At 45.1% G+C, this 12,677-nt stretch overlaps 2 protein-coding genes across 2 annotated transcripts in view; one reads left to right on the forward strand and one right to left on the reverse strand.

Annotated features, from left to right (window-relative positions):
- trmt61a (tRNA methyltransferase 61A) overlaps nt 1-9,543 on the reverse strand; it is a 12,137-nt gene extending 2,594 nt beyond the window's left edge. Inside the window, exons 1-3 of the mRNA XM_068717562.1 lie at nt 9,417-9,543; nt 7,364-7,710; nt 2,972-3,238 (exon numbers count right to left, since the gene is read on the reverse strand). Of these exons, the coding sequence (XP_068573663.1) occupies nt 2,972-3,238; nt 7,364-7,694 (598 nt within the window). The 5' untranslated portion in view covers nt 7,695-7,710; nt 9,417-9,543. The remainder of the gene's footprint in view (nt 1-2,971; nt 3,239-7,363; nt 7,711-9,416) is intronic.
- Nucleotides 9,544-10,236: 693 nt separating this feature from the next.
- On the forward strand, nt 10,237-12,672 carry ckba (creatine kinase, brain a). Its single transcript, XM_068717563.1, is given in 6 exon segments — nt 10,237-10,315; nt 10,318-10,406; nt 10,783-10,984; nt 11,802-11,956; nt 12,041-12,173; nt 12,497-12,672. Coding segments are annotated over 6 exon segments (819 nt in total). The 5' UTR covers nt 10,237-10,251.
- The last annotated feature ends 5 nt before the right edge of the window (nt 12,673-12,677 follow it).

Below are 12,677 nucleotides of genomic sequence, written 5' to 3' on the forward strand. Positions count from 1 at the left end.
CTGTGTCCCTTTAGCTGCTAAATGCTCCACTTTGTTCACCAGCTAGTCGCTAACCGAGTGAGTCTGCTGTTAGCAGGTAGAGCACCGTGGGTTTACAGCTCATTCTGAGCAAACAAATTAGAAATCGATTAATAGTTAACAATCGTCTTAGTCGACTAAGAATTTGTTTCAGCGAGGAATTTGTGAATTTTGGATTTTATAATTAGAATTGTTAATTCTTTTCATGTGTTTATTTTCTCCAATACAGCATGATTTAATGATTTATCATCTTTTAGGTACCTAGAGAAGTCCAGGTTCTCTCGGTACCTAAAAGATGATACCACACACACACACACACACACACACACACACACACACACACACACACACACACACACACACATAAACTAGTTCAAGACATCGGTTCCTGTTCAAATTCCGTTACTCAACTTGATTTGTTTGTTCACCTATTGAGCATCAGAGGGCGACAGCTGTGCTGCAATCTGCTCATTTAATCTGAATCTACACTTCATAATCTGCAGAGAGACGAGCTTCATCAGGCCCAGCTACAGACCGAAGGAGTCTGCAGAGGGCAGCCTTGTTGAAGAGTCCGACCTGTCTGGTAAACTCGGGGATGTTTCAGATGGCAGGCGTTCCTTTAGCCAACAGGACCAGCGTTCTCCCTCGAGACCGCAATAAACACAGCTCCTAGCAACCAGGACCAACGCACAGGGAGGGGTCGGGTTGATGATTACACAAAGGCGTCTCGAGGCATTATTAATAGCCTCGAGTGTCAACCGTACGTCCACCACTGATACCTATACATGCGTGAAGCTTGGGATCCTTATCGGGGCGACGAGTGTTTGAGTTCACGGGACGCGTTTGCTTTACTGTTGCATAATAAAAGTCTTAAAAAACGAGCAGGGAGGGGAGGGGTCGGTCAGGATCCTTTCTCAGAGACCAGGGGGGGTGTAGTGATGCTCAGCTTGCCCCAGGCTCTCTGGAGAAAACCCCCAGTGTGAGCAGTGGGAAGTAAATCAAGCCTTTCCTTGTGGAGCCTCAGTCACCAGCCCTCTCTCCCTGCAGCATAACCCTGTATGGTCATGGGACTGCTTCTACAATGGCTGCACTCTATTTATCTGTATCTGTGTGTCTGTGTGTGTGTGTGTGTGTGTGTGTGTGTGTGTGTGTGTGTGTGTGTGTGTGAGAGAGGGTGAACAGCTCATGAAAGGAATATGTAGCAGTGGCACCATAAAAGGGATTCACGGAAGAGGAGGGAGAGCAGCATTCCTCTTCATATTGGGGCTTACTTTTTAAAATCACGCTGCAATAATGTGCCGCGGGAACACGAGCGTGTACTCATAATAATAATAATAATAATATTAATAATAAGTACTCATAAACCACTGATCCTGTGTCGAGTCACTACATTTTTTTTGTCAGTTCATTGGATAAACAGGTTTGGTGGCAGCATACAATATTGCCTTTTTAAATCCATTGAGATGTTAAAAATTGAGGCTTTTTTCCTTCTATCAAACACACACGGTCAGAAAATACAATGTAGCGCCATCAATTAGAGCGGTCACGATATCAGGATTATAGCCAAAATAATATTCATGATATCGATATCATATAACCAAACTGAGTCAGTCAGTCTTTGTTTATTGTGCGTTTTGTCTCTTTTTTTTTAAGCAAATTAATTAGATTCAAAATCCGAGTTCAGGGAGGTGGAGAGAGATTCTGAAACCATAGCTGTTAAATGATTTAAGAGGCGCTGGAACATTTACACGATATTAATATTTCATTTTTAAATACGTCAGTAAACGTCAGTGTCGATCTATTACGACGCCCCTCGTACCAATATTGACCTTTTTTCAGCAGATTGTGTACGACTCTGTGTATACAGTTATTCATTAATGTCACAAAGCGTTACTTCTGACCCACTCCAGTGATCCGACGACCTGCCTGGACTTGCTGCTGCTGCTGCTGCTGCTGCTGCTGCTGCTTCCTCTGGTCGTCACAGAAACACCCGACGTGAGTTTATTCTGTGACCGAGAACAAACAGCAACACGAGGTCGGAGACTTAATGAGAGCTGTGTCGACTCGGATCGATGGACGCTGTTAGAGTGCAGAGAGAGAGGCGACGAGGGGGGGGTGGGGGGGCTGGTATTTTAAACATGCGCTCAGTCACAGTCATGTTCCTGAGTCACAGGAAAGTCAACATCAGGGGACGGTGAGTGTTTCTCGCCATATAACGCCTTTATATATACACACACACATGTTTCAATACTATCAGTAACCTCCAGTCATTCATTCACCCAGGTGTTCATTTAATGCTGGTTTAAGTAGCTGGTTTCGCCCCAACCAACTGTCCAAATTACCAAGATATTGACTTTACAATCACAATAAGACAAAGTAAAGCAGTGACTGCTCACATTTAAGGAGCTGAAAGCAGCAAATGTTTGGCATTTTTTGCTTGAAAATGTACTTCAATCAATTATCAAAATATCTGCCGATTAAACGGCCGACGTTTAGGACGCCTGTAGCAAACATCAGCGTCTTTACTGGAGCGCTAACGTGCATCACGTCCCAATTCAGTCCCAATATTGAGATCAACACCGGCCCTTTGAGCATCGTCTGATATAGAATACAGTGAAAAGGAAATCACTGGAATCCAGTAGAAAATAGATGCTAAACAGGCAGCAACCTGCAGTTCTGAAGAAGTGTGTTAAAGCTGCATTCTCTCTAGTGTCCACCAGGGGGCGACTCCTCTGGTTGTATAGAAGTCTAGTCTAAAATGACTCTACTTCTCTCTTGATTTATTCCCTCAGTAAACATTGTAAACATGAGTTTATGGTCTCGATCTCTAGTTTACAGTCTTCTTCAATACAGCATGATGTTCATTTAGTACATTATGCTCCATTTAGAGTCAAACACACCATAAAGCAGGGGATGAGAAGAGGTTTAAAAACACAGAGTCAGAGAGTCCTACCTTGTCTCTTCATGGCAGCCTTGGCGTGTCCCACGGCCTCCCAGGGGCTGGGGATGTCCAGGAAGACGGCGTCCGCCACCCCGGTCACCCCGAAGCCGTCCTTGCACACGTCCTGGTTCCTGACGGTGACCAGGCGGTCCACGCGGTGCTCCTTGAACTCCTCCGCCGCCTTCTCCGCCCGCTGCTGGTGGAACTCCACCGTGTGCAGGTGACCAGAGGGGGCGATGGAGCGCAGGATGGCGTGAGACAGCGAGCCGCTACCGGTGCCTAGGACACACAGAACTCTTTGATTCAAACGACTGAGAGATACAATAATGGAATACAAGAGGATACAAAGATGTGTAGACCTGCAGAGTTGGGCACCAATTCAGTGTATTATTTAGATTCAACACCAAATGCAATTGAAGATTTAAAGTGTTTGTTAATTTGTGGACATGTCCAAACCCAAAATGATACATGTTCTAGTTCTCAAGCTGCAGCAAGACGTCATTCCAACACGTTTCAGAAAACACCGTCCACTGAATGGTTGGTACAAGCGTGCATTGACAAAGTGACACATGCATGACTTTGGGATCTGATTTTTTTGGGACGTAATGTTGCACGTTAACATCAGGTCTTCAAATCGGATGAAGAAAAAGGTTCCGACTCTGCTCTAGAGTGGAAACAAAGGCGTGTTATCTAGTGAAAAGCTCTAACGTTGGTCACTCTGGTTCTCTCTCCACTGATGAGAGGACGCTACAGCTCTGAGTGTGCAGAGTGATGTGTGATTTCACAAGAAGCAGAATAGCACCAGTCATGTGACTTGCTGTTAGGGACGAGACAGCATCGAGAGCACAGCTAGAAGCCAGCAAATCCCCCCCCCCCCCCAACCACCACCCTCTTCTTCTTCTTCTCCTGATATTACATCACCGCCGCCTTTGTTCGCGTGGCGACAAAGAGGGCTATGTTTACCCCACAGCAGCACTCCGACTCGCTAAAAAGCTCTCACTGCTGAGCCGGATACAGGCAGGAAACTGTGGAGGGTGTTATAAACTGAAGGAATGACAATATGCAGATTTAAACATGCAGACAAAAACAGCTGTCTGTTACATAACCACAGGGGGGGGAGCGAGAGAGAGGGGGAGAAAGAGAGAGAGACAGACAGACAGAGAGAGAGACAGAGAGACAGAGAGAGAGACAGAGAGAGAGAGACAGACAGAGAGAGAGAGAGAGACAGACAGACAGAGAGACAGACAGAGAGAAAGAGAGAGACAGAGAGAGACAGACAGACAGACAGACAGAGAGAGAGAGCGAGAGAGAGAGAGAGAGAGAGAGAGACAGACAGATAGAGACAGATGACCTCATTAGGTTTCTGTGCTGATTGTCCTCACTGGGTTTATGTTGATGCAGTGACTATCAAAATATAAACTGTGTACAATCCAATACAAAAGTCCTGAATTTAAATTTATTTACTGTTCTGTTGGTCTGAAGTTTCGCTTCCCTTCGTTTGTCGTTTACTCAGCAACAATTCTCAGAAGCTGGCAGAGATTTAATCTGCTGGAGAGTTAGATGACCGGCGCCTACAAAGATTTAGATTGGTTTTCTAAATCCCTACTTTTAAATTCAATACATTTTTTGGAACATAAAATGGATGAGACCACATTTTTTTTAATTTGTGATATGCTATTTAAAATGGTTAAAACGATGAATCAATTATCAAAATAACTGTTGGAATTCGTAAATACTAGATACAAACGTGATTATAGAGCACAAATGTTTAACCTTTGTTGTGAAAGCACGGCTAACGGGTTAGCATTGTATTGGTACAAGTATTCCCATATTTGGCGTTGTTCTATCGGCAGTGGTTCATGAAATAAAGGAAGTGGTGTCGACGTGTTCTTCAGGGTCTCGTAGAGGAAATGGAACCTGGTCTGACCTCGTCTACGTGTCAGCTGGAGGACTTGGTGGCCACATTAACCACCAGCTCCTCCACACAGTGTGTTTCAGTCAGTCTGTAGGTATGAAGAGCAGAATATTACACCACTGATGACAAACTGCCCTTTAACGAGAGCGCTGCACCATTCTGCACCAGTATCTCAAATCCATCGTTATAGTTCTTTATGTTCATATATATATACACTGTTGGATATACACTTATACAGTGCAGTACACACACAGTACGTGGCCAATAACGCTGATTCTATCAGGGTGGTTTCCTGGATGAGAAGCAAAAAACTAGGCACATGTCAAAAAAACAACTCAATTTCCCTTCAGGGAAAGATGAGAAAGTGAAAGTAAGAGAGTAAAGTCGTCCGACCGTTAACCCACTTCTGTCTCTGTAGACCTCAGCACCGCACTACGGTTGTTGGACAAATTAAATAATACACATATTTCTGTATTGAAAGCTGACATTTTCTAAGCACCAAGAATCACAAAACCAGTGAATGTCAACACTGAAACACTTCTGTAAAGAAATTTGACCACCAGGAGAGGAAACTAGACTAATAGCGTTCCTTCATGGTTCGGGGATAACTGTTCCAAACAGGTTTTTAAATTGTTTTTCTCTCCATTATAATCAGCAGTGGATGAGACACTTGATCTAAATACTGGCTCCAATATATTGGCTGAAACAAAAGGTTAGTTTTTTTAATTTTTTTAAGCATAACTTGGCCCCCAAAACATTTTGCAGTTTGCTGCAGCAGAATGCGAGACGAGCCGTGGACAGACAGAGAGGCGCACATTCACTCACTCACTCACTCACTCACTCACTCACTCACTCACTCACACGCTGACATTTTAACATTCAAAGTTGACATTCATAGTTCTTTTTATAATAATTAACGGTTTGACTGAGGTTAACATTATGTTGCTCTAGTGGTATCTGATGCGGTTGTAGTTTTGTGAGTACATCAACACAGCATCGGGCCTGATACAGATACTGGTATCACTGCATCCCCACTAAAGATTATACACGACATGATTATCGCTAGTTTCAAATCTTAGGAGCCAGAAGCACGACCACCTGGACTGAGGCTCTGGGTCTCTTTGTTCCTGGACCAGCTGTGATCCCCCCCCCCCCCCCCCCCCCCTCCGGGCCGGTTGAACTTGTCATATTTGTGCAACCTCAATGCTACGACTCCAGAGCCCTTGAGTTCCAGAGAGCACCTGCTGAGTGTACTGAATCAAACAAATACAGCCTACAGCAAACACTCAGCCAAGGTGACTCCTCGACGAGACCGGATGCTCCTTCAGCAAGTGAGAACAGCCCACAGAACTATCGCCTCTAATCGGCGCATGTTTACACAGCATGTACCGGTTAAAGACTACCAGGCTCTAACATTACGAGTCACCGCCGTGACCAACTAAACGCCGATTAGAGCCTCAACGACGCAGAACGACACTCAAGTGTTGTTATGCGCAGCTAATAAAATGCTGCATCCAGGCAGTCGTTTAATAAACCAGCCGATATTCAAACCATTAATCCTCTGAATAAAACTGGGATAAGGCTTCCAGTGATGCTTTTAATCTAATGCATGTGCTTGTGTTAAATATGCACACGGCCAGAGTAATGTGATGCCAGTGCAGATAGTACAGCCTTCTTGCTGACTAAACCGATTTCCTACTGAGCTCATTCATCACCAGGAGACCCTTCCAATCACACACACACACACACACACACACACACACACACACACACACACACACACACACACACACACACACACACACACACAATAAAGTGACATTCGCAGGGCTGGCAGCAGTAAAACATGATGGAGCACTGCACCACCACGCACACATTTTAACATCCTCGCCCATCCCCCATCCCCCCATCACTGCCCTTGGCCTGGAAGAAAATGCAGCTAAAGCTAGCTAGCTAGCTAGCTAGCTAGCTAGCCGGAAAAACACACCGACACACTCGGGTGTGACTGCAATTAAACAAATGGAGCTGAAGGCGAGAGAAGAGATGCGACAATGTCAACAAACAGTGAATTACATAATTGTGTCGGGCACATCTGCGAGCCATCGCACGATGTTCAATATCACCAGCTGAGGCTCTGTGGAACAAAAACATGTGACTCAAAAAGGTGTGAACAGGACGATTTAAATCAGGCGCTTCTTAAAGTTGCAGCGGAAAACATTATGTGAGAAAATATAGGCTGCAATAAAGCCACGTATCCCATCCCCCTACTTGAGCCAGTGGAGGGAGGATTCAGATGCTCTACTTAAAGTAAAGGTGCTAATAGAACACTATGAAAATACTCCGCAGTGAATGAACCTGCATTGAAAACCTTTCTTACGCAAGTATGATCAGCAAAATGAAGTAAAAGTACAAGAGTAAATGCAATATCTGATGTTTTTGTGTTGATCAATGTATGTATCCTCCACCGATACATCTGAAGCGACCCTCACCAGACTCGCAGACGACGGAGCCCGGCTTCAGCTCCAGCATCATGGTGATGGTGGCGATGTCGGTGGTGTAGAGGATCTGCGTGCGGTGCGGCAGGGTGACGGTCCACAGCTCGGGCGTCGGGTGAAGCACGTAGACCCACCCGCCTTTGCTGCAGGTCACCTTCGACCCGTAGCGTTGACCGATCAGGTCCGAGGAGTGGCGAATGACTCCATAGCGCGTCTGCGTTTGGGCGCCCTGCTGCACCTTGACCGGCATCATGGATTCGTGGCCCAGGTAGACGATAGCGACGTCACCGTCCCGGATGAGGTCCGAGTACTCCACAAAACTCATGGTCAGCACCGTCAGTCTGCGACAGGGAGGGAGCAGATTAACAGCAATAACTCATTGTGCGTAAAATTGAAAATATCTATATATAATATTTGCTCATGGACTTCTATACAACCAGAGGAGTCGCCCCCTGATGGACACTAGAGAGAATGCAGCTTTAAGACACTTCAGCATTAGCGTCACATATCAGTACTTCATCAACTCCAACTGTCATGTCCCAAATGTGCTCATATTAATAGATTTTTAATTAAATATTATTTAATACCACACATTCTATACAAGTATAATTTTTTCCTCATGAAGCCAGGATTTGTCGATGTTTTTTTATACTGCACTTTTATTGATTTTTGACTTCTTTGCTTATTTTCTAATTCATTTTTAGCATCTCAATTGTAGCATATATGTTGCGTTCAGGAGCGTACACAGGTCGGTGTTGGCGGACGTTTACTACAGTAGTTTATTGTATGAAAATAAACATAGTAAAAATCAGTATCACTGCAATTTGTTAGCATATTTGTTTTACGTTTCCCCTAAACACAGATGTGTGGATATACATTCTACTAAATGTATTTTTCAGTTAGTTAACCGCGTGACGTAATCTTGAACGTACCCCGAACTCTAGCCTAGTTATCACGCGCACAAACTGAAGACTAACGGTCGTTGGAGTTAAACTAACGTTACACTTCAGAGAGAGAGAGCGAGAGAGAAGGACGGATTCACTTTGCTTCTTCACGAAAGAGAAATAGAAGACGATAACATGTCGGACAACATTGAGAATATGTGAGTTAGATTAATCAATGGCTATTGTTATCTTTCTGTCTCTTTGATGGAAACAAATCGGGTTTGTGTTGAAGTCAGTTTACTGTTATAAACATTACATTAAATATAGTGTTTCTCTCCGTGATTGGGTTTAAAGTTAATATAGGTTTTAGTCAGATAGTTAACTCATTGGGGTTAGTTAGGTTTAAATTAAACTAAAGTTAAACACAGACTTAATGGGCTTTTATGTAACGTTAACTGAGCTAACGTTAGCTGATTGGTTAACGTTATCCCAACTGACGCCAACTTAGTGACGATACGGTTATCCCAACTGACACTAACTTTAGCTAACTTAGCGAGGATAAGGTTATCCCAACTGACACTAACTTTAGCTAACTTAGCGAGGATAACGTTATCCCAACTGACACTAACGTTAGCTAACTTAGCGAGGATAAGGTTATCCCAACTGACACTAACTTTAGCTAACTTAGCGAGGATAAGGTTATCCCAACTGACACTAACGTTAGCTAACTTAGCGAGGATAAGGTTATCCCAACTGACACTAACTTTAGCTAATTTAGCGAGGATAAGATTATCCCAACTGACACTAACGTTAGTGGTTGTTGAAGATGTTAACTTTAAGTTGTGGGGGGGGGGGGGGGGGGGGGGGGGGGGCTACTTATATATTTAATGCAGTTAAATTATAAGTAACTTCACTTAACTTTTCTAAAAAACATCGTTTCTACACTTTCTGACCTCAAACCTACAGAAAGGTCGCAGTGCATAAACGTCTGTAAGCACAACTAAAACGAACGAGTGCTAACGTTGCTGAACTTTGTGTTGGAAACGTTGGACGCTGGTTTTAACTTGCTAACTAGCTAGCATGCTAACGTTAGCTTCCGTAACCTTTAACTAGCTAACCAACGCTCGGGAAGTAAAACGACCGTTGGCGGACTGTCGACCTACCGTCTCGTGACGTCTGAGTTTCAAGCGAACACAGCCGTTGGACGGTAAACGGTAAATTGTGCCGTTAATGTCGTTGAACGTGTACAGCTCTGACAGCTACCCATTCATTCTCCTCACACACGTGGTGTTGTTTTCAGAGGAAGTGGAGGAGACACGACCGGAAAAGGAGGTACTTCACGGACTAGTAAACGCCCTTCGCTGACAAAGTGGATTCAAAGACGCAGTACGGATGACTTGTAAATCTGCGTTTCACCTCCAGACGGTGCATTTCTTTATGGTCACGTACGCACGAAATCTCCCCAAAATATGAGAAAGCTTTCCTCTTAATGGAGCCTTTTGTAAACTAATATTACAATATTACACCATGTTTGAGTTCTAGAAAGAACACAATAAAGAAACAACACACTTTCGTCATGAGCACAACAGTGGTGGAAGAAGTATTCAGATCATATCTTTAGTATAAAAAAAAGAAATACCAAAATGTAAAATTAAAAGTCTTCATTTAATTTCAGTAAAAGTACAGAAATATTTACAGAAAAATATACTACAGGTACGAAAATTAAAATCAAATTGTATCATACATTTACACATAAATGGCGTCACAGGAACGCAACATTCCCTCAGTTCCAATGAATTTAACGTCATGTTGGTAAAACAGGTAATTGATCTTGTAAACAATAAACTGTTGGATTGGATCATAGAATTTTATATTATTTGTAAATGTCTATTTGTTGCACAGAGAATTGAATTAGCAGTGTAATCTGTGTATGTAGATGGAGTCCCCGCTCCGTACAGAGCGCGTCCAATTAAATGAATTGACTTCAGATTCTGACCAATGGGAGGAGAGACGGTCTCCTATAAATTACGATCTCAAGTCTTAAGCCTGACCGGAGATCTGCTGAACGCTGCTGCTTAGTGAGCTCCTCGGTCGGAACAATAGGGATATTTGTCTCAACCCCTGGTAGTAGTAGTCCTCAGATTCGAAAGCAGGTAGGAACAATATTTAATTTAACGACAAATTCCATCACATTGGCGAATAGTCTTTGAATTCGATCGATTAAATGATGTCTGCTCGGTTTCATGGCCTTATGAATATGTCCGATTTTCGCTGAAAATATTACCGTTATCTGTTGGATTGTATGTTAATGGTTAATATAAAAATAAAACGATGCATACGATTTCCCCTAAAATGTACGTGCTGCATATTTCTGCACCTGTTTTAACCGCATTCAGGACACCGTGTTCACTGCAGGACGTTTTTCATCGTCACGCGAGCTAAAACGTAACCTCCATAAATGATCCGCAGCAGACTCGATGTTTGACTGTTCCTCACTGTTCACCGTGTCTCCCTCCATCCTCCGCCCAGGGATCAGCCATGCCGTTCGGTAACACGCACAACAAGGAGAAGATGAAGTACGCCTCTGACCAGGAGTACCCGGACCTCAGCAAACACAACAATCATATGGCCAAGATCCTGACTCCTGCCATGTACGAGCGGCTGAGGAGCAAAGAGACACCCAGTGGATTTACTCTGGATGATGTCATTCAGACTGGGGTAGATAACCCAGGTAAAAACAAAAGCGGCTTTTCGGCGAAACCGCCATCTGCTCTGCGCGATCGAGCGCGTCTAATGGCCGCAGCGGCGCTGTGCGCTTTGTCCCTGAGAGCTTTGTGCACTGCGACCTTGTGAAGGGGATAAACTCTCTAACGTTAAGAGACATATTGAGAGCTGAGTCAGTTAGAAACCCTGTCGGCCTCCTCTAAATAGGACCTCCGTTATCACAGCATATTACACGGCTTTATAGCAAATGTTAAAGATTAGCGGTGTTGCATAATGTATGCAGGGCGGCAGCTGATAATCCACTGCTGCTTTCCCTGTTTTATAACACACACACACACACACACACACACACACACACACACACACACACACACACACACACACACACACACACACAGCCCCGTGTAGATTAATCTGTCAACCCAACAGTGTTTAAACCATTCAGAGTGTTCAGGTGAACCTGGTCCCTGCTGCAGTGCAGGGACCAGGTTCACCCTGCAGACTGTGCTTTCTGTTCAGTTCTGAGAGTATGGCCAAGCTGACGCTGAAGAAGCCGTCAGCTGAGGAAGACTTCCCAGATCTCAGTCAGCACAACAACCACATGGCCTCGGTCTTAACCCTGGACATGTACAAGAGGCTGAGAGAGCGGGCTACACCCAACGGCTTCACCATAGATGGTGTCATTCAGACAGGGGTTGACAATCCTGGTACAGTAATGCAGCTCCATCCTGAGATGTGATAACACACTGAGTTAGTGAGGATGTGAAGTCGGTCTGTCCGTCTGTCCGCTGTGCCCTCTGTGACCCTGTTGCCTTTGTGTGCAGGCCACCCTTCATCCATGACCGTGGGCTGCGTCGCAGGAGACGAGGAGACATACGAGGTCTTCAAGGAGCTGCTGGACCCCGTGATCGAGGACCGACACGGAGGATACAAACCTTCAGACAAGCACAAGACTGACATCAACCCTGCCAACCTGAAGGTACCGCAGCCCTCTGTTCAGTTAACGTGGCTGACTGTAATTCTGAGCAGAGAAACTAACGCTGCTCCTCCCCCTCCTCCTCAGGGTGGCGACGACCTCGACCCGAACTACGTCCTGAGCTCCCGAGTCCGAACAGGGCGCAGCGTCCGCGGCTTCTGTCTGCCGCCTCACTGCAGCCGAGGAGAGAGGCGTGCCGTGGAGACGCTCTCCATCGAAGGTAAAGAGGACTCAGAACCTGTTACTGCTGACAAAGAGCGTACCTGGCAGTCTGTCAGTGACTCAGCATGGGCAGAAGCAATCTGTACCACGTGCTCTGCATCCAGATGGGTAGATGTGCCGATTCCTTTGTGTAGAGGCCTTCAGATTAGAGGGCTGTGGCCTGAACCAGTGATGCTCGGCATGATGCTGCTCGGTCTCCTTTGTGTAGCTGTGGGCTCCCTCTAGTGTAGTACGAGGAACGACAACAGACTTGAATTTATGCATTTGTACATATTTGTGTTGGAATGTTGGCTCTTCAAACTGATCTTTCCCTCCCTGCAGCTCTGGCCTCCCTGACCGGAGACCTGAATGGAAAATACTATGCCCTGAAGAACATGACGGATGCCGAGCAGCAGCAGCTCATCGACGACCACTTCCTGTTTGACAAGCCAGTGTCTCCTCTGCTGCTGGCCTCAGGGATGGGCCGCGACTGGCCCGACGCCAGGGGCATCTGGTGAGACTT

Source organism: Cebidichthys violaceus, unplaced genomic scaffold (genome assembly GCF_023349555.1).
Source record: "Cebidichthys violaceus isolate CVI_PGR_0920_01 unplaced genomic scaffold, fCebVio1.0.p SCAF_22, whole genome shotgun sequence".
NCBI classification, from domain to species: Eukaryota; Metazoa; Chordata; class Actinopteri; order Perciformes; family Stichaeidae; genus Cebidichthys; species Cebidichthys violaceus.